This window comes from Dipteris shenzhenensis, chromosome 20 (assembly GCF_047967505.1).
Source record: "Dipteris shenzhenensis isolate YYH24624 ecotype China chromosome 20, Dip_SZ_1.0, whole genome shotgun sequence".
Classification (NCBI taxonomy): domain Eukaryota; kingdom Viridiplantae; phylum Streptophyta; class Polypodiopsida; order Gleicheniales; family Dipteridaceae; genus Dipteris; species Dipteris shenzhenensis.
Window position 1 is genome coordinate 3,176,535 of NC_141615.1, and position 22,481 is coordinate 3,199,015.

The 22,481-nt window shown below is 48.7% G+C and overlaps 1 protein-coding gene across 4 annotated transcripts in view; it reads left to right on the forward strand.

Annotated features, from left to right (window-relative positions):
* The first annotated feature begins 1,704 nt into the window (after positions 1-1,704).
* Positions 1,705-22,481, forward strand: part of BLI (protein BLISTER) — a 109,297-nt gene continuing 88,520 nt past the window's right edge. For all 4 annotated transcript variants that reach the window (XR_015542931.1, XR_015542932.1, XM_087391860.1 and 1 more), the window contains exon 1: positions 1,705-2,018. Coding sequence is in view for 2 of the 4 variants with exons in the window: in XM_087391860.1 (XP_087247986.1) it covers positions 1,893-2,018 (126 nt within the window). In the remaining 2 variants the exon portion in view is untranslated. The remainder of the gene's footprint in view (positions 2,019-22,481) is intronic.

Below are 22,481 nucleotides of genomic sequence, written 5' to 3' on the forward strand. Positions count from 1 at the left end.
TTATTCTTTTATAAAGTTAGTGTGCTATTAGTGACATGCTCCTCTTCCTTATGCTCATTCTTAGGCCAATTGTCCAAATGAATCCTCTTTACTAAATAGTTTGAAAGAGAGGGCCTCCACGTCCTATACAGAAACATTAATATATTTGGTCTATCTTTCCCCCTAGACCCCCCTCTCTCTAATGATACATTCTATTGTTCATCATAAATTGTATTTCATGGACTTTTGCATTGCTTATAGGAGAAACCTGAACCATAGACCTAGCCTTGTCTCTATGGCATCACTCCTTACACACATATATAGACCACATCAAGTACACATCATGCACAACTCAAGCAAAAGAAGGCTAGAAATGGTGCAGACCTAAGCATGGGGTACCTACAAATCCACCTCTCTCAGATAGTATGGATCACCATGGGTTGAACAACTCTTAATCTATAGATGGGTTTATGTTTTTTTGTTAATAAAGATGAATTTAACCAATATCAAAGTAAGTGGGCCCAACCTACAAAGTCAAAAGGCCTTACAAAATGGTTTTTTGTTCCAATGCTCCAACTTTTCCTCTTGATTTTAAATCATCAAAAGAATCTTAAGAATTGTTACTAAAAAGCTTTATTTGGTCACTAACACCAAGGTTTTACCTCGAGTTATCAAAACTTTATTTAATACAGGGATGGGCTAAGAACAATGGATACACATAAGGCATAGATTTTGCAATTTGAGATACTATTACCATGGCTTTTCCTCCTTGCTTGCATAGGATGATTAGAATATGTCTACGTTGTTTGGAAATCAAACCCTTTTGTTGAAGATAAATTTAAAGTGCCTTTTAAAATGAATTTGCAATCAACTAAAAGAGGTTTTCATTGATGATTGTGGTCCTATTTGTTGATGATTGTGGTGCTATTTTCCCATTTGCATTCATTATGCTACCATCCAAAAAGGCCACTTTGTATACAAGGGCTCCCTTGAAAAGGAAATGCAATACCAAACAAATTGAAGTGTATACATTGTGACTATAACTACATGTATCGTTGTCATACAATACACCAAACCTAGGAAATGTGTTAAATATTAGCAAGTTGTTGTTGTTGTTGTGGTTGATGTAAGACAAATGTTGTAAACATGATCTTTTATAATTTGGGAAATTTATATGTAAACATACAAGCAACATTTATTTTTTGTACATTTATCATGACCTTGTTTGTGCAACTTATCTAAAAATTTGCCTTGATTTCACAACAAGAGCATTGTGGCCCACAATACTTTGTTCTAAGGTTGTGACATGTTTGTTGTGAACTCATTTGAGCTTTAGGATTTAGATTGTATAGTTCCAATATTACCTTTCGGCCTCCTTTCAAAGCTTGTTTGCATTTGCTAAGTTGGGTGGACAACTCTTTACAATAGGGTGGGTAGCACAAGTAGCATATAGACTCACACATGATGAGCTTTAAAAGTAATCATAAGTAACACTAAGCACCAGCACCACAATTGCTAGTCCTTTTGTCCATTGGTACTTTCCATAGGAGTTGTTTTTTCCTCGAAGATTTCCCCCTTTTGGTTTCAGCAACTCACCCACCCTTGTTCACCTTAGTTGGATGACAAGGAGGAGGTCGGTGAGAATGACGTGGCGTTTGCTGACGGGGCAGGCAGCCATACTTAAGGGCTCGTTCGGGGTTAAGAGTGCAGTGCATCATCATCAAATCGAAATTTGGCAGGCCGACCCTCCCCTCCGATCTGCTTGCCCCATTTCTGCACCGATCGTCCAAGCTCCTGCTTCCGTAGACATGATTGAACCGGTTTATTTCCGGAGAAGCACTTCACCGGAGCGAGGATGCTCAATTTGCCTCGATCCGGGGTGCAATGCACTTTAACAGCGCCGCACCGTCGTCATGGCGTCCGCAGATATGGCTGTACCTATTCACAATTCGACCTCAGGTTCCCTTGCAGCTGCCCCGATCGCAGCCTCTTCGACATCTAAAAAACAAGGACACCTGGCAGCGGCTGGACGCCGTAAGGTACATTCGGCTCGAAATTTCGTTGTACCATCTTGTTCTTTCGGTTTATGGCTAGGCATATGGACATGTCGGGTTAACGAGTTCATCATGGCACGCTGCATATAGATCGAATGACTGTTTCTGTCTGTAGCGCGAGCTTCTTTTAACATGACAGTATGCTAGTTTCTTGATTTTCATGCCTTAAGAGGCTTATGGCCAGAAATGAGGACCTCCCCAACACTCTCACAACGATATGATCGCACCTATAATCGATCGGTAGCCATGGCCCGGCTTTTTCTCCTCTGAACTGTCAGTAAGTAGCTTTGCATGCAGAATTGGCTTCACCATTTGAGCTTTTTCACTATAAAAGCATACATGCTACGATCCAGGTTATTCTGGTCAATAGACCACGCACTAATGCCTTATGAGACATAGCACTATGTTTGGACAAAACCCAGACTCAATAGCTTACATTCATATAAGTGAGGAGAGTTTGATAGAGCCGGGATATACTGGACCTTCATCATCGTGTGTGCTGTGGTCTGTCTCTGCGTTCTGCATGGTCTCTATGGCTCTGGCTTCACTGCTGCTCATGTCCTCTTCCCGCTAATACACTCTGTTCTCATCTCGGCTAGCTCCTCCACCTCCTCCTCTCCATTGTGACTTGGTGCCAACTCCAACCTTTAGAAGTTTGTGACATGTGGCTGGTCCGGTCTAGCTCTGTCTATTGTGTCAACGCACCTCTCACTGTAAGATCTGGCTCAAGAGAGTCTTTCTATGCCATTGCATCAAAGCAAAGGCTGATCAGACGTGATCATGAAATTGGATCAGCCGAGAAATTGGCTCAAACTTGTTGTCCCTCCTAGAAAAGGTATCCAGGAACCTTGTAGTAAACATGGCATGTAGAGAGGAATTGTAGGGAGAAACCACTGTCTCCACCTCCTCCAGTGTTCATAGCTTGCATATCCGTTGCTCTCTAGGTGTGCATTCATAGCTTGCATATGCGTTGCTCTCTAGGTGTGCAGGTAGCCCTCAGTTGGTGGGACGATTGTCCGACGGCAATCCTCAGTGCATGTGAGACTTGTCTGTCCTCTAGGTACCGAGGTCTGATAATTACTTTGTACTTGGATATTGTCAAGAATTGATCTTGATAAAAATAGAGCTCGGTGGTGAACTCCTGTTTCTCCCCAAGTCCATGACGTATGGAGATGGAGTAGGTCCAACCATATGGTATACTTGATCCAAGAAGGTTGGGCATCCAAACGGTACTGAAAAGTCGAGAGTTGATTCATTTGAATGCCAGGCTGGCAAACCATCTAGATATGCGTGCATACTAGGCCATGCTAACCCCTTTTGTTTGCTAGTTGCTTGATGACTCTAGTACCAACCTCGGTAGTCTCTAGTTGGGCAAAGCCCAAATTAGATGAAGGCATGTAAATGGCCTCAATTTGGACTTCCGTCATGGCAACCTTTGCGTGTACTATCTAGTGAAGGATTGAGGCTTGTGTGTGTGTGAGAGAGAGAGAGAGAGAGAGAGAGAGAGAGAGAGAGAGAGAGTTTTATGTCTTTAGTAGGCCTTGCAAGCCTATGAGACAAAGTACAATCCAAGAGTAACTCATACAAGTCACTATGGGTTGAGGCAAGGGCTTGCTAGTATGCTAAGAAGCTCAAAAAAACTAAAAATGTCAAAACGACTCAAAACTAGTACTCAAAATACATAACCATGTGCCATGGTGGCTCTTTTGTGAGATGTAAAGATATCTTGTATTTTACATCTGTGGAGTTGTCTCTCGCTTTGGCGGGGGGTGTGGTCTTCGTGATCTCTATATCCTGTGAGCGATATTAAGTGACACCTCGGTTCGGGTGGTCCCCTCTGGGTCGAGCTGGGATTCGGTTGCCAGTGTGGCTGAGGGAGAGGAGCTTGATGAGATGAGAGCATCATGGATCAATAGTAGGAGTGTCCACCACGATGCGGCTAGAAGAGGGACACACACTCCACGTGCGACACGGGAGACTAGATCACGCAAGATCAAGGTCCGGTCTATCTCATCCCTTCTCAGAGGCGACCGCCAGAGACGAGGCATCACCCTTGATGTAGCCCACCGGATCCAGAGGTCGAGGAGACCATGCCCTCCCCCACGTCCCGAGACAACTCAACAGACAGATACCAAAGCTTCTCACATCTCATTAGAGTGCCACCAGGTTACCAGGATACGTGGAACCTGAACATGTACTAGGAGTGCTAGCCTTGAGCACCTGACACTCTTCTGTTACTTTGCTACTCTAGTATTATGCTTACTAGTTTAGCGTGTTAGCACTTTTTGCTTTAACTTTCAGTTTTCAGTCTTCAACAAGGGTCTTAGTGAACCCTTTGCTTCAGCCCTCAGTGGCTTGTATGAGGTACCTTTTGGATTCGCACTTTATCTCATAGGCTTGCCAGGCCTTTTGCAGACGTTAATATATCTTTCTTTCTTTCTTTCTCTCTCTGATGCATGCTTCCATACTGTACTCCACTCTCACATGGTATCAGATGTCTAAGGTCGGCTAGGGACCAAGGGAGGGAACACACTTTTTGAGGGCATGGCAGCCTAGAATTGAGGGCCATCTGATGCTTTGAAGGCTGCTTTGTTTCGCTCGCTGCTGTGTGCTCTTTTGCTGCCACCTACACTCACGTTGGTCATTTGCATAGAGCATAATCTGGATCAGTGTGCTCGCAAGAGAGCAACCTACACCCCCCTGTGTTTGCATCACTGTCTCAAGCTCGTCAATGTAGAGGCCAAACAAGGTAGGCGACAATGGACACCCTTGTTTGACACTGATGGTGCTCATGATCTCGTCTGTCCACCCGGATCTTGTCCGAACTCTGCAAGAAACTCTCTCGTAAAGTGCCATGACAGCCCAAATGATCTCTTGGTCATAGCCCATGTCCTGTAGGGGCCGTATGATGCGGGCTCTCGGAACCATGTCAAATGCCTTACGGAAATCCACAAAGCAACAATAAATCCTCTGCTTCCATGACCTCGCCTCCTTGATGATACATCTGAGCGTGAGGATGTGGTCCATGGTTCCATGATCGTGTCGGAATCCGGCCTGTCCTACTGCTCTAAGTCCTCAACACTCTGCAAGTCTGCTAACCTCGGAGTCAAGTACTGATGTATAAATCTTGGACATGACATGCCCAATCATAATGGTCCTGTAGTTCTCCGGGCTCATGGGATCCCCTGCCTTGTGGATGGGTGAGATAGTGTTAATGGTCCAAGTGTGTGGAAATCCCAAACAGACAGCTTCATTAAAAAGCTTTGCTAAGATCGGGGCTAGGAGGTTAATCCCGTATGCAATGAACTCAGTGCATAGCCCCTCATAATCCTTCGCTCGGCCATTATGAAGTTTCATTACGGCATCCTTTACCCCTCCTCTAGTGAAGAGGGTGCAGGATGTGGGACGAGGCATGTGTGAGAGGTTAGGGATTGGCTGATTTGGGATGTCATAAAGTTTGCGTGCATAATCAAACCAGATCTGAGTGTCAGTGAGTGGCGGAGGGGACCGTCCTTCTAGAAATCTCCGCCAGAAGTCCTTAGAGTCGTTACTAAACAAAATGTTCAGTAGCTCCTCCTCGTTCCGACGAACGTGAGAAGGGGAAGAGTAGTGGAAGGGAGAGAGAGTGAGAGTGAGAGAGAGTGACAAACTAGTGCGGGTGTGAAGTGATAGTGAGCCACACCACAAACTCACTTATGTTTTATTAGGATTAGGTTTACCCTAAGACAGTCATAGGTGTCCTATCTTTAATTCTTTAATTAAGGGTTGGCAATGTGCCTTTACCCCCAACAACCTCCCACCTAAAGGCCAATGTGCCTAAAGGAGAAAAGAATAAAAAATTACAGCAATATACAGTTACTGTATACAAGACCATAAAGTAAGAATGGTCTCATCCTAATCCCATGATGTGGCGGCAATGTGCAAACCGCTCTGTAGGCAAGCTCTTAGTGAGCAAATCTGCAGGATTGTCATCAGTATGTACTTTCACAAGCTCAAGACGCTTGTCTTCCAGTACCTCCCTGATGAAATGATATTTCACTTCTATGTGCTTGGTCTTCTGATGAAAGACCGGATTCTTTGCCAACATGATAGCACTCTGACTATCACAATGCAAAACTGGCATGTCACCTGTAATGCCCAAATCTCCCACCAGCCGAGTAAGCCATATTGCTTCCTTGCAAGCCTCAGTGGCTGCAACATATTCAGCTTCTGTGGTTGACAGTGCAACGCATTTCTGCAACCGAGACACCCATGATATAGCACCTCCTGCAAATGTGAAAATATAACCGGTAGTAGACTTCCGGTTATCTGCATTCCCTGCATAGTCTGAATCTGTAAAACCATGCACCAATGCATCCTGCCTACCATAGCATATGCACAAGTCTTTGGTACCTTTGAGATACCTCAAGACACCTTTCACTGCTTCCCAATGCCGCTTGCCTGGATTTGCCATATACCTGCTGATGACTCCCACCGCAAAAGCAATATCCGGACGAGTGGCAACCATGGCATACATCAAAGATCCAACTGCAGATGCATACGGAACCTTGGCCATTTCAGCCTTATCATCATCTGATCTGGGGCTGTCCTTACTGCTGAGTTTTAAATGTGGAGGCAACGGGGTACTAATGGACTTCCCCCCCTCCATTTTAAACCTCTGCAGTACTTTGTCAATGTACTCTTTCTGTGACAGAAACAAAAGTCCCTTGGACCTGTCACGAGTAATACGCATGCCAAGAATATGATTTGCATCACCCAAGTCTTTCATGTCAAAAGACTTATGCAGTTGTTTCTTCAAAGCACTAATCTCATGCTGAGATTTACTGGCAATAAGCATGTCATCCACATATAGAATGAGTAGCATCAAACTGCCATCCTTTGCCCGTTTGGTGTATAAGCAATGATCGGTCTCACACCGATGATACCCTTGGGACTGCATGAAGGCATCAAACTTTTTGTACCATTCCCTTGGCGCCTGCTTGAGTCCATACAAGCTCCTCTTGAGCTTACACACAAGCTGTTCTTTCCCTTTAACAACATATCCCTCTGGCTGACTCATATAGATCTCATCATGAAGATCTCCGTGAAGAAAAGCTGTCTTCACATCCATCTGACATAAATCCATGTCATCATGAGCAACAAGAGCTAACACTGCTCTCAAAGTAGTCATCTTGACTACAGGGGAAAAAATCTCATCAAAGTCAATGCCCTTCTCCTGCTTAAATCCCTTGGCAACCAATCTGGCCTTATACCGAGGTAAAGCATTTGAATCCACTTTGACTTTGTAAACCCACTTGCATGGCAAAACTTTTCTGCCTGCAGGTAACTGCACCAAGTCCCATGTATCATTCTGAAGTAGGGAGTGCATGGCTTTCTCCCACTTCTTTTTCTCTGTTCTTCCCATAGCTTCCTTGAAGCTGGAAGGCTCACCACAATCAGTCAGCATGATAAAATCAGCCACATTATTGGCTCCTGGAACAAACCTGGCAGGAGGCCGTTGTGCACGGGTGCTCCTCCTCACAAAATGTTCCGGATTAGGCTGCTGTCCAGCCTGTTCTTCATGCATGACGGGTGGTTGTACCACCATATCTGGCTGTTCTACAGCTCCATCTGTTGGCACATCCAGTGGTGCATCATTGGCAAGGTTATCTGGCTGATTTTCAGCCTGTATACCCTCTTGAACAGGGTGATCTGCAGCAGGCTGCTGCTGCATATAAATGGGCATTCTTTGCTGTCCAACATCATCATAAATAACCCTCCTGTATTCCACAGGTTGCACGGGTTCCTTGTGTACACTATCTTCTTTAAAGATGACATCATTGCTGCGTATAATCTTCCGTTTAACGGGATCCCATAACCTGTACCCCATTTCACCTTCGTCACCATAACCCATAAAGATGCATCTGATAGACTTTGGATCCAGTTTGGTGCGTAGATCTTTGCGTACATGAGCAAAGCACTTGCAGCCAAATACACGTAAGTGCTTGTATGAGGGAGGCTTGCCAGACCACACCTCCTCTGGCACTTTCAACTCCAAAGCCTTATTTGGTGACCTGTTAATAATGTGAACTGCTGTTTGCACGGCTTCTGCCCAAAAGCCATGGGGTAATGCAGCATAAGACAACATACATCGAACCTTCTCCTGAATAGTTCGATTCATCCGCTCACTTGCACCATTTTGAGATGCATTATGAGGGGCTGTGAGTTCCTGTTTGATGCCCTTAGCTTGGCAAAACTGCACAAAAGCATGTGACACATACTCACCCCCATTATCGGATCTGAGGCATTTCAGCCTACGACCTGTCCGATTCTCAACCTGAGCGACAAACCTCTTGAAAGCATCTAAGGCATCTCCCTTATGCTTCAAGAAATAGACCCACACCTTACGTGTGGCATCATCAATGAAAGTAATAAAATATTTTGCACCCCCTGGTGATAACTGTGGCATCTCACACAAATCAGTGTGCACTAGATCAAGTGGTGCTCTATTCTGGGGAGATCTCCTCTTATGAGGAGTCACAGAATGCTTGCCAAAAATACAATGATCACAAGTAGGCAAATCTGAAAAAGAGAGAGGCGGCAGATAACCCAAACGTGACAGTTCTTGCATTCCTTTAACAGACATGTGTCCCAACCGGCTATGCCACAATGAAACCTTTGGCAGCTCGGTAATGGCAACAACATGATTACCCACACTGGAAACATAAAGAGGGTACAAGGTATCACTCTTAAAACCCTCAGCCACTACAGTCTGGCCATCAGTAATCACCCATTTGGAATCCCCAAATGTGGTGTGGTAACCACTGTCATCTAATAAGCCAGTGCTAATCAGATTTTTCTTGATTTGCGGCACATGGCGAACACCATCAAGCATAAATGACTGTCCATCAGGAAATACTATCTGTATACTGCCAATCCCTGCAATCTGACATGCATAGTTGTTCCCAAGATGAACAACTCCATGAGTACCTGTGTAGGAAGTAAACCACTCCCTATGAGGTGTAACATGAAAAGAGGCACCTGAATCCAAGAGCCAGGTGTGCATGTCATGGCCATCAATAACCAAAGCATGTGCTATTACAGCAGAAGAGCATAAAACATCATGTATGTCACTGTCACTGTCCTCTGCTGCAACATTCACTGCATCCAAGTCATCTGCCTTGGCCTTGCCTTTGCCTTTGCTTGCATTTCCTGCATCCTTTGTTTCAGCCTTCTTGGCTTTCTGATCCCGTATGAACTTGAAGCACTTCGACTTCACATGTCCCTTCTTGCCACAATAAAAGCATTCAATGTCCTTTTTGCCACGGGACTGACTACGGGATTTGGACTTACTAGCAGATCTCCCCTTCTGCTGAGTCCTGCCTCTGTCCTGTACCTGCAAAGCACTTGAAGACTTGCTGCCCGCATTATTCTTCCTGCTCATCTCCTCCATAAGGAGAGAGCTCTCTACATCAGCATAAATAAGAGTGGCATTTGAGTTTGACAGGGTGGTCTTGAAAGTGTCCCAACTCTCAGGGAGGGTACACAGCAAGAAAGTAGCCTTGAACTCCTCATCAAGGTTCAACCCCTGTGCAATCAGCTGTGTAAAGATAGCATTGAACTCACTCAAGTGTGAGGTCATAGCTGTGCCTTCCTTCATGCGAAGATCAACCAGCTTCTTCAGCCAATAAACCTTACTGGCTGAGCTCTTTTGGGCATATAATTCTTCTAGTCTTTGCCATAGACCATAAGAGGTCTTTTCAGCCTGTACATTGAACACAAGAGTGTCTGAAATAGTGAGCATGATAGCTGCCCTCGCGGACAAATCAAGCTCTTCCCAGTCATCAGCTGCCATATCAGATGGCTTGACACCCTTTACCCTTATGGGCTTAGCAATCTTCTTTAACAGAAGTACATTCAAGCACTGTTCTGCCCATAATGCATAGTTATGTGCTCCTTCCAGTTTCTTTATGTTCAGAATTGAAGAATCACCTCCTCCTGATGCCATATCAGATGAGGAAAGTACCTGACTCCCTGGAAGTAAAAAGACTGAATAAAAGTTCTGATTTCTCAGAAAAGCCTGCTCTATTCAAGAGCCAGAAGCACTCTCAATGGTGCTGTTTTTACTGTCAGTAAAATCTGCAGCAAAACAGTAAATGTCCCTGCAAATACTGTACCTTCTGACAAACTGTTCTGAGCTCAAAAAGGCATAAAAACAGTGATTTCAGACTGCTGTTGCTGCTCAACAAGTGCTTAATAGTGCACAATCATCTGACAAAACCACCAACACAAAAGGCATAAAAACAGTGATTTCAGACTGCTGTTGCTGCTCAACAAGTGCTTAACAGTGCACAATCATCTGACAAAACCACCAACACTGCTGTAAACACTGCTGTACTGACTGTACTGATCACTTCTCCCACCTCAGATGAGGTATGGCACTGAGTTAAATTGCAGAAACCACTTGACAAACACCCCAAAAACAGTAAATGACCCTTCAGCCTGTCACAAAACCTGCAACAGTAAATGGGATAAATCCCAAGCAATCACCCTTAGACCAAGGGGAGAAAATGCATCTGAAGATCTCTGTCGGTAACCGAGTGCTATCAAACAAAGTCTGGGCAAAAGCCCTTTGATCTGACACCTGAATCAAGTGGAGAACACCTCAACACTGAGGTAGCATGCAATATGAAATCTCTCTGACACTTGTACCTGACAATGTGCAATGCATAGACTGCCCCTGTGTACTCAGTAACAACACAAATCACAACGTACAGACACCAAGAAGAAAATCTTTTGAGCACTGTCAACGATGGGCAGTTAGGGACCGAGTAAACTCGATGCGCCCTGACCAAGCGTGGCTCAACTGAGATTTTCAAAGTGCGTACAAAGAATGTGACCTGCAACAAATGTCACCAAATGCACTGCGGAAATAAAGCAAATGTGTGCTCCCTGGCTACACACTGCCTCAAGGCATATACTGCAAACACATCCAGGCAAAAGCCCTTTGATAAGATCACCCAAAACTGAGAATTGCACTCAGTAAATGCATAGAAGCTTCTGCAAGCATCCGACCTTCCTGAATGACAAGTAACTGCACAAACACCACCACTGTGGCACAAGTCACCTCAAGCGTGAGTGACACGAGAGTACCTGATGTACCTCAACAAATGCACAGTATACTGCTAGAATGCTTCAGGAATATTCCTCTTCCAATCAGAAAATGTGCTGTACTTTTCAGTACCTGCAAAGTACCTGCTGTACTTTTGTCCCTGCAGAGTACCTGTGTACTATCGGTGCACACTTCCCTCCAAAAAAAAAAAACGAGATTTTTGCAGCAAAGAAAAGCTGTACTTCTGTACCCAGCTGATGTCGACGCCAACCGTACTGTACCTGCCGTACAGTACAAAATGCCAAAGCTCCCGTACAAAGTTGTACGGCAGTCCGTACGGCTGTACGGACTGTCCGTACGGCTGTACGGACTGTCCGTACAGCTGATGTATGAACTGCTGCAAAAACACAGCAGCTATGCTGCTGTACTGCAGCAGGTTGACGACGCCCACGCCCGCTTCAAAGGCCTGCACAATGCGCCCAGCTGCCGTACGAAATGCGCCCGCGACCACGCCTTCTCTGATGCCCTCGAAAAAAAGCGCCGCGTGCGATGCACGCACCCGCGACCATGCTGTCGCTGCGATATCGAGCCCGTCCGTACGGCCGTACGGATCTGTCCGTACGTCCGTACGGTACGGATGAAGTAGGCAGTTGAGAGGGGGAAGAGAAGGCTTGATAGCTCTGATACCAGTTGAGAAGGGGAAGAGTAGTGGAAGGGAGAGAGAGTGAGAGTGAGAGAGAGTGACAAACTAGTGCGGGTGTGAAGTGATAGTGAGCCACACCACAAACTCACTTATGTTTTATTAGGATTAGGTTTACCCTATGACTGTCTTAAGACAGTCATAGGTGTCCTATCTTTAATTCTTTAATTAAGGGTTGGCAATGTGCCTTTACCCCCAATAGAACGAAGTCTAGTTTATTCCTCCGTACCAGTCTACGGTATTCACGTAGCGTATCTGGTGCGCTTGGAAGACTGTTTTTGGTTTTGAATTTGAGTTGACGGCGTAAAGCCTTACACTCATCATCGTACCAACTATTATAGGGTACGGTTCCAACGGGTGGTGGGTGGGTGGAGCGGGTGGTGTGGGGGAAAGCCTGAATGGCAGCCTCGTGTAGTGAGCGGGTGACAAGGGCAGCACGATCCTCTAAAAGGGGTATGAAGTCAATATAAGCGAGAAGTATGTACAGATGGCTGGAGTAAGAAGGTGAGTGGAGTAAGCACTGAGCGGGGTGGAAGGTGCTGTGCGAAGGGAGGTGGAGATGCTAAAGAAAAGGTATGTATGATCAGCCCCTGGAGGGAGAGGTGCTTTAGTGAAGTCAGTAATGCGAGATGTGAAGACAGGGGATCCCATGATGTAATCAACAACACTGGAGACCCCCCCCCATGCGGAAAGCATGTGAAACCACTTGAAGTGGGCCATCTGTCAAGACCATTATAGATAATGAGATCATGTATCCTGCCGAGGTCTAATAGGGCCTGCCCATAAGATGAGAACGGACCTCGCCTGTCAGCCAAAACCCATAGCATACCTGCCTCCTCAAGGTCAATATTTGGCAGTAGAGTGGAATCATCTCTGAAGTTAAGAAGTGGTACCTGACGGGCCCTTGTCCTCGCGTTGAGGTCCCCCACTAGAAAAGGACTTCTCCGCGGCTAGAGAAGTCAACGATGGACTGATAAAGGGCAGCAAATGGGGATGTCTCATCATCACCTCAGATATCTCTGGCAAAGTGGGAGGTCTCAGGGGGGAAGTAGCAAACTACGACAAACAGATCCCGGCTGTCCATGTGTCGAATCCGGATCCAAAGAAATCTGGAATGTGTATCTCTCTGCTCTACTGAAATGTTCCCCCGAAGTGTGGATCTGAAAATTACTGCAACTCCACTTGAACCTCGAACTCCTCTTGTACCCCTTGTCTCATCTCTATAGGCAGAGTCCCATGTATACTTGCTGACTATTGGAAGAGGGCGCTCTGGACTCTGATGTGTCTCTGTATATAAGACTATGTTGTGGCCTGTATAGGATTCCGAGAAGTTTCTTGGTTTTGACCATAAGGTACCATTACAGTTCCAAATGGTGCAGGACAGGGTCTCGGATATTTTGAGTCTCAGAGACCTCGCTTCCCTATGTAGGGGAGGGGGCAGGTGCCCTACGGGGGCCTGTAAGAAGTAGTTCTTCTCGTACCACTGCCCACTTCCCCTCCTTCCAGGCCTGATTCAACTTGTAAAGGTGTGAGGTTCTCATCCATAGAGATCGCTGGTTGATCTCGAAGGACTGACCTGCGTCGTAGAGCTGAAAATTGTGCCCGAGTGTCATGGAACCGTATGATTAGGGGTTGCTCTCGGTTGGGATCTCTCCCCACCCGCCATGCCCTCTCTATCGTGTGCTCAGCTACACCCAGGGTAGCGGCCATGAACGCAGTCGCATCTACCATCGGTGTAGCCTCAGTGCGTGGGACCCCGCATACTCTGATGTTGAGAGCCTTACTGGCTCTCTGCTGCTGCTCCATGAGGGTAGCCGAAATGGTTACCCTTGCGGGTTCCCATTTGGCCACGTCAACCCATCTGGAAGTCTCCTCAATAGTAGGTTGCATGCTCGCAATTTGTGCCTCGACCACCGGGGTACTCCTTGGGACAGTGTGTATCTCTGTGACCTCCTGTCGGAGCTGCATGATATCCTGTCTGAGTCCATGAATAAGACCCGCCTGCTCCCGAATGGCCCTAGCTTGCTCATGTATGATGCGGCTCTGCTCCTTGTTGAAGCAAACTTGCTCTCGTGCGAAGCGAGTCAGCTCCATCTCACGCTTACGAAAACTATGTATCTCCATGAGCAAGGTCTCACGGGCCTCTGGTGTATCAGCCCACCCATGTCCATGCTGAAACTGTGGTGATTGTGGCGTGAAAGTGTGGGACTGAGTCCGGAAATTGGACGGTGACTGAGTGAGGAATGGAGATGACAGTGGAATGGATGAGGCAGTCCCAACGGGGTGTGGGAGCGTGGGCTGACTGAGAGGGAGAGGGGAGAGTGAAGCGTAATGTGAAACAATGTATAACACCTTTGAAGTAGGGGTCATAAGCTGTGCGAGAGCTTTAACAGGAGAAAGAAAAAGAAAGAAATTTTATTAGAGTCTTCGGAAGACCGATGGGTCTTTGAGACTGAAAGAACGCTTGATACAAATCACAGTAAGGGTGGAGCTACTGAAACGAGCATCATCACCCACGCTGTATCCCAAGTCGCCGGTGAAGGGACGTTGGTGCCCGTCATGGGGTGCTGTGCGTCTCGGTCTCCTGGACGAGACTCGATGCAAGACCAAAGCTACCGTGACTCCCGTGGGACGTATCCCGGGTCTAAACAATGACGGGAGGTCCCCCAGAGTGATCTGTGTGTGCCCTCGATGTCTCGTGTGTCGTGTTGCGATCGTCGGGTCGGGGTCTCTGTCATGTCTGCGGCTAGAGACTGGACGATCAATGTCACTTGATGGGAAGAACTCGGTGATCCTGCTCTGAGAGGTGTCTGATGATGTGGCCAAGCCCCGTCGCTTGAGTAAGTGCTCTCTGTGTCGGACCCCCTCGTGAATGAAGGCCGCGAGGCATCTCTGATCTGGGTAGGCGAGGAATTTGGAAAGGAGCCCGGAGCTGTCTCTGAAGAGGCAGTGGTAGCGACCGCGGATCTCGTAGTACACTGGGCACCTGAAAATAAAATGCTCCTCCGACTCGACCTCCTGACAATCGCACAATATGCATAAGTGATGCTCCCTATGAATCCACTCTGCTTTGCCGCTCTCTATGCGGAGGCGGTGTGATGATACCCGAAACTGTCCGATGGAGATCCGTAGTGAGTGAGGCATATGAAGCTCAGTGTATCCTGGTGGTGTGATGTCCGAAATACGAAGACAGTAATCTCTGTAGAAACTCAGCTTCACTAGAAGCTCCCTCGGCTCCAACCAGGTCCTAAAGGTGTGTAGCTGCAGGAGATCCTCTTGAATGACCTGGTTGGTGTGTGGCCCGATCGGGATGGTGGGTGGGAGTACCGGAGGGCATCTAAACTGTACTGAAAAGGAGGTATCCGATCGATGTGGAAGCCTAGTCTCACAAACCATATGTGAGTTCGTGCATACCAGCATCGCTCGTCTCCCTCTGCTGCCAACCTCATGGAGTAATCGAGAGCCAACCATGGCAACCTCTGTCTCCCTGATGTGCAGTCCCCATATGATCTAACCCGGTGTAGATATATAATGGTCTGAGAATTTGCATCTAGCTGGAGTGGAGAAGCACCAAACTCGGCCTGAATGATGTGATGTGGTACAGATGGTTTCCCCCACATCATCCGTGAGAGCATGAGGATCTGCAGGCGCTCCACCCGTGTCCACTCTATCTCTGACATGTGAGGCCCCCAACAAGGGCTGCCATACATACCGGCTGGTCGGACCAAGGAGTCAAAGAGAAGAGACTTGGTCCGAGGGTCCTGGAAGTGAGAGTGGAAGCATTGTCTCTCTAGCCGAGCCAGTGAGGCGTATCCCATGTTCAGTCTGGCGTGCATCGCTGGTCTCATCGTGAAGATCGAGCCGGAGGAGATGACCCCCAAGTAAGTGTATGAGGATACGATCTCAACTGGTGACCCACCGAAAGTAAAAGTAAACTGCTTCCATTGCATGCTTGCTCGAGAGGTGTTAAAGATCATGACCTTGGTCTTGCCAAGGTTGACCTCCAAGTCATGGGATAAACAAAAAGCTTGTAGTGCATCTAGGTGTGGCTGGAGCCCCTTGGGTGTGGACGACAAGAGTGCCATGTCATCTGCATAAAGAAGAATCCTGATGATGATCCCGGCAAGAGAGCAATCGGTCCCTCCGAATGCCCCCATGAAAGTCTCAAGCTTATCGATGTAGAGGCCAAACAAGGTCGGTGATAAGGGACAACCCTGTTTGACCCCTATGGTACTCAAGATCTCATCTGTCCAACCTGCGCCTGTCTGAACTCGGCCTGAGACTCTCTCATACAGTGCCATGACTGCCCAGAGGATCTCGTGATCAAATCCCAGTGTCTGTAGGCGTGTGATGAGACGAGCTCGAGGTACTGTGTCAAAGGCTTTGCGAAAATCCACAAAGCAGCAATATACTCTCTCCTTTCGTGATCTGGCCTCGTCAATGACACTCCTGAGTGTGAGTATGTGATCCATAGTCCCATGGTCTCGCTTGAAACCGGCCTGACCCTCTGCTCTGAGCCCTCTCATCTCTGCGAACAGGCTGACCGACGCATCCAATACAACTGCATAGATCTTGGACATCACATGTCCAATCATGATAGTCCTGTAGTTACCCGGGTCCATGGGATCCCTTGCCTTGTGGATGGGGGTGATGGTGTCGAGTGTCCAGGTGCGGGGGAAGCCAAGGCAAACGTCATTGAATAGCTTTGCTAGGATCGGGGCTAACGTGTCAATCCCATATGCGATAAACTCAGTGCATAGCCCTGGAGTGGGCTGGTGTGGGACATCATAAAGATGGTGTGCATACGTGTGTCAGACTCTCGTGTCGATGAGGGGTGATGGAGCTACGCTCAAGAAATCTCCGCCAAAAATCCTTAGAGTTGCTGCTGTACAAGATGTGCAACAGCTTCTCCTCATTTCGACGAAGAAATGCATGCTTCTTCCGACGTACGAGACGTCGGTACTTGCGTACCGTGTCTGCTATGTTCGGGAGGTGACATTTGGTTTCAAGTCGGAGCTGTCGGCGATAAGCCTTGCACTCCGCATTGTACCAATTGTTGCGGGGTATAGAACCAAGAGGTGGTGGTCTAGTGGACCGTGGTGTGGGGAAAGATTTGGAGGGCAGCCTCGTGGAGCATGCGACTAATTAGGGCAGCACGGTCCTCTATGAGTGGTATGTGATCGATGTAGGTTAGAAGTCTGTTTAGGCATCCAAAGTAGGCCGGTGAGAGGCTGTGATCAAAGTGTATGTCGTGGTAGGTGTCGTGCTTCCTATGTGGTGTGTGTGGTGTGGCTAAGCGTGGGGTGGCAATAGTGAAGAATAGGTATGTGTGATCAGCTCCTGGAGGGAGTGGTGCTACGGTGAAGTCGGTGATACATGAAGTGAAGGTAGGGGATCCCATGATGTAATCTACTACACTAGTGCCCCTGCGGTGTGGGAAGCAAGTAAAACCACCTGAGGAGGGCCATAGGTCAAGCCCGTTGTAGATGATGAGATCATGCATTCTGCCCAGATCAAGGAGCACGTGTCCAAATGGTGTAATAGGCCCGTGTTGATCAGATGAGGTCCTGGTCATACCTGCTCCGTCTAGGTCCATGTTTGGTAGCATGATAGAGTCGTCTTGGAAGTCCAGGAGTGGTGCCTGGTGCGTGCTCGTCTTGGCGTTGAAGTCCCCAACAAGGAGAACTTCCCCGCGGGTTGAAAGGTCTGGGATATCCTGATGTAAGGGTGCATATAGCTATCACCCTCCTCTCGTGCCACTTTGGCGAAGTGGGATGTGTCTGGCGGGAAGTAGCATATTGCTATGAAAAGGTCACAGGTGTCTGTGCGTCAGATCCGGATCCACATGAATCGGGAGTGTGCGTCCTTTCTCTCAATGGAGATGGCTCCAGTGAGGGAAGACCTGTACAATGCTGCGATTCTCCTGATCCTCGGACGCCTCTTGTATCCCTCGTCTCATCCTTGAAGGCTGACTCCCATGTGTAGCCACTGACTATCGGTAGTGGATGCTGTGGGCTCTGGTGTGTCTCCGTGTAAAAGACTATGTCTCGTCCTATATAAGACTCCGAGAAGTTCCCTGGGTCTGACCATAAGGTACCATTATAGTTCCAAATGGTGCAATCTAGGGTCTCGGAAACTTGAGTCTCATAGGCCGTGTCCCCCTAGGGGGTACTGGTGGAAGCCCGACGGGTGCCGGTCAACAACCTACCATCTCGGACCATGGCCCATTTCCCCTCCTTGTGGGCAACATCCCGCTGCTACAGAAGAACTTGTCGCTCCTCAATCTGTAGTGGTGTTAAATCCTCATCCATGGACAGGGTGGGATGCTCTCGTAGAGCATCTTGGCATTGGAGTGTCGCTAGTCGAGCATGTAATCTCTGAAGCGAATGACTAGGGGCTGCTCTCGGTTGGGATCTCTCCCAACACGCCATGCTCCCTCTATGCCATGGTTGGGGACCCCCATGGTGGTGGTCACAAAGGTGTTCGCCTCCTCCATGGGCGTCGTAGTGGTGCTGGTGCTGTCTCGCGTGATCCCTCGTATCCGGATGTTGAGGACCTTCGAAGCCCTCTGCTGCTGCTCCTGTATGGTGGTTGAAACGGTTGCCTTTGCGGGCTCTTGTTTCGCCACGTCCACCCATCTAGTTGTCTCTGCTATAGCCGACTATATCGTGGCTATTTGTGCCTCCATCTTTGTGACTGGGGTCCCTCCAGGCGTTGCTCTGAGGGTCCCGAGCTCCTCTCGAAGCTGTGTGATGTCGTGCCTGAGTCCCTGGATAAGGGTGCCCTGCTCGTGTATAATGCGGGCCTGCTTCTGGGTGTATCGGGCCTGCTCGTGGGTGTAATGTGTCAGCTCTGCGTGACGGGCCTGGATGCTGTGTATCTCAGCCAATAGGGAGTCCCAAGCATCTGGTGGGGGCCTAAGATGTCCTGGTCCATGTGGAAACTGGATGTCGAGAGGGGTTGGAATAAAGGTGGGCTGCTGAGGTTGTACTGAGGGTGGGGACAGCATGATGAGGGTGGGGACGGCATGATCTGAGTGGTATGTAGGAGTAGCGAGGCTAGACGAGGTGATGAAGGGTGGCTGACTGAGAGGTAGAGGTGATAAAGTACTGTGGAGCCGTGGCCGGTGGGGCCAGTGGTGAGGCTTTTGGAGAGGAGACCTGTGATGATGATGCAGGAGAGGGGGAGGAGAGAGGTGGCGTAGATGATGAGGCGGATAATGGTGGTGAAATAGTGGTGGTAACCATAGAGGTCGAGGATGTGGTGAGCAGCATGGGCTTTGGGTGGGCCCGTTTCTTTTGGGCTGCGGTGCTGTCCACTGTCAAACTGCTCCGGTTGCTGCGTTTGTTGAAGTCCTCCAGATTGAGTTGCTTTGTGTTTTCGCCTTGTCACCGTTCCCCTTCCCCATCTCCACGCGTATGCAAATTTGGGCCGGAGGTCTCTCGCCTAGTCTCCTGTCCTCATCCCCTTGTTCCCTTCATTATGGGGGACGCAGCAGCCGGCAAAGAAGGGGTTGCAGGAGATCGGAGAACCCCCGTTCGCAGCTCCGACCCCTTCTTTCCCCCCCCCCTCCCTTGAAAAAAAAGGGGGGGGGGGGCTGAGCGAGGGGTAGCACGGGGGGGGGGTGGGGCTGAGCGAGGGGTAGTGAGGGGGTACGGAGGGGTAGCGAGGGGGATAGCCGAGGGGTAGCGGGGGGGTAGTGGAGGGGGTAGCGGGGGTAGCAGAGGGGTAGCGGGGGGTAGCGGAGGGGTACGGAGGGAGCAGCGAGGGGTAGCGGAGGGGTTAGCGAGGGGGTATGGAGGGGTAGCGGAGGGAGCAGCGAGGGGTAGTGGAGGGGGTAGCAGTGGAGGGGGCAGCGGAGGGAGCAACGAGGGGTAGCGGAGGGGGTAGCAGCGGAAGGGGCAGCGGCGGGGTAGCGGAGGGAGCAGCGGAGAGGAGGGGAAGGGAACAACAACCGGCGCCATGGGCATGAGCATGTCACTGATCTAAGATGTAGAGGGAGCTGAGACTGGAACTAGAGCTGAGCCTGAAGCGGGGGCTGAAGTCGAAGTAGAGATAGAGATAGAGGGAGCTGAGATTGGAGCTGAAACCGAAACTGAAACTGTAGCGGGAGTTGAGGTTGAGGTAGAGATAGGGGCTGAAGAAGTTGAGGCAGGTCCTGCCTTTGCCTTGCTGTCTACCCCGAGTCCACTTCGGTTGTAACGTGTGTCCACATCCTCCAATTTCAGTTGTGTTGTTTGCTTCTTTTTGTTGTTGTTGTTGTCGTCTTTCTTGGCTTTGTCCCCCATTTGTCTTAGACCCTTTTTTTTTTGTTGGTGTGGGTGCAGGCCTTAGTGTCCCACCGGGAGCCATAATGGGAGGCACGTCCAGTGCGAGGTGGTGGAGAGGCGGGGTGGAGGCCTGAGGTGGAGAGGCAGCCAGGAGGTGGAGAAGGAGAGGCTAAGATGGCGAGGAGTTTTTTTTTTTTGGTTGGGGAAGTTACGGGGAAAAAAAAAAGGGGTGGCGAGGGGCTGAAGCGGGAGTGGGAGGAGCAGAGAAGGGGGCGGGGTATGAGCTTAGCTGAGCGTAGGGAGGGGGTGGCTAGGTAGGCTGAGCGTAGGGGGCGTAGGGAGAGGCTGGGCGTAGGGAGAGGGAGAGGATGTAGAGCAGAGCGTGAGGGAGAGAGGCGGGGGGGGGGGGAAGGTGGAAAGGCTGAGCTGGTGAGGGGGGGGGGGCTGAGGCGGTAAGGCTGATCGGAGGGGAGGCAGAGCGGGTGAGGGGTGGCTGAGGCGGAGAGGCTGAGCGGAGGGGAGGCAGAGCGGGTGAGGGGTGGCTAGCGGAGAGGCTGAGCGGAGGGGAGGCAAAGAGGGAGAGGCTGAGCGAGAGAGGGAGAGGGAGAGGCTGAGCGGAGGAGGGGCTGAGCGGAGGGGCTAGCGGGAGGGGCTGAGCGGGAGAGCAGGGAGGGGCTGAGCGGGAGAGCGGCGAGAGAGCTGTAATAAATTCTCTATGATGACTTGGCTCACTTGATGAATTGGATGGAGCCTCAAGATTATATTGTATGGAGTCCCAAGACTACAACCATCTGCGTGTTTGAGCATGCCGGGCCCCGGCTGCTCTGATCCCCTGCTAGCTCTAGTGAAACAGATGAGGTCAAGGCCCGCCATGGCAATCTGTGTCATTTGCATGTTGTGGTGCCGAAGTCTTGGACTCTATGGAAATGATTGCCTGAAAGACTATGTCAAGCTTTAGAGGAGTAGCCCCCCAAACTCTGCTAGTAGAATATGATGTGTGACCGATGGCTTCCTATGGATCACATCCAAGCAACAAGTAGAACTTGTAGTCTCTTTATGCGGCACCAGTTTATGATTGATAGATCTTTCTCCCAAAAGGGAATGATGTACATCCCCAGCTGTAAAAAAGAAGGGACTTGGTAATGGGTTTTCGGAAATGGGAGTGAAAGCATTGATGCTCTAGTTTGGCTAGTGCGGCATATCCTTTGCTCAAACAAGCTTGCATGGTTGGTCTCATCGTGAAGATTAGACATGAGAAAAGGGCCCCCAGGTATGTATATGATGCAACAATCTCCACAAGTGCTCCATCAAAGGTAAATTGCTTTCTTGTTGAAAATCATGACCTTGGTTTTACCAAGGTTGACCTTCAGATCATGTATCATTGTATTATGTGCCCTCCGAGACCCTTAGTTGATGAGGAGAGTAGAACCACATCATCTGTGTATAGTAGAATCAGGATTAGGGCACTTAGCTACGGGTGAACCTACTCCTTCTAATACTGTGATGAAGGACTCAAGCTCATGAATGTATAGGCCAAACAAGGTTGGTTATAGAGGACATTGACTCTTGACTTTGCTTGATATAGTGTGTGGACAGCCCAAATGATGTCCTCATTGTAAACCCTAGATCAAGGAGTCATCTGAATAGGCGGGCTCTTGTTACTCTCTACTTGCATGCTAGAGCGTCCTCAATGGCAGCTCTCAGTGTGAAGACGTGGTCTTGCTTAGCATGTTTTGCTCGGAAACCTGCCTGCTCCATAGCTTTGAATCACACCCTCCACAGAAGGGTGTCAAGTGCTGATACATAAATCTTGGATATAACATTGCCAAATTATGATTGTCCTATAGTTTTTTGAGCTCATGGGATCCTTGCTCCAATATGGAGGAAACTGGTGCGAACCTCGTTGCATATCTTTGCCAAGAATGGGGCTAAGGTACTAAGCCCATGTGCAATGTACTTAGTGCATAACTTCTCATGATCTTTGGGTTGGACATCGTGTAGCTTAAGAGTTGCATGTTTTATATCACCAGTGTTTGATATCATTGGTAGTGAAGAGTGAGCAGGAGGTAGGCCGAGGTAGCTGTGGAAGGTCTGCTGTAGGCTGGTTAGGGATGCCATAGAAGTTGCTCGAGAAACTTCCACCCAAAATCCTTGGCATTATTGCTAAATAGGATGTTCAGTAAAATTTCTCCTCATTTTGACGAATGAATTCCCTCTTCTTCCAATGGACCAAACGATGATGTTTGTCTTTGGTCTCGGCCTTGGTCTGAAGAAATGCTTGGTCTCAAATCTGAGCTGATGGCTGACACTCATCATTGTACCAGCAAATGTAGGGGATTGATGCCATGGGTGGTAGGTGTGTGAAGGATTGGAGGGTGCGGGTGACG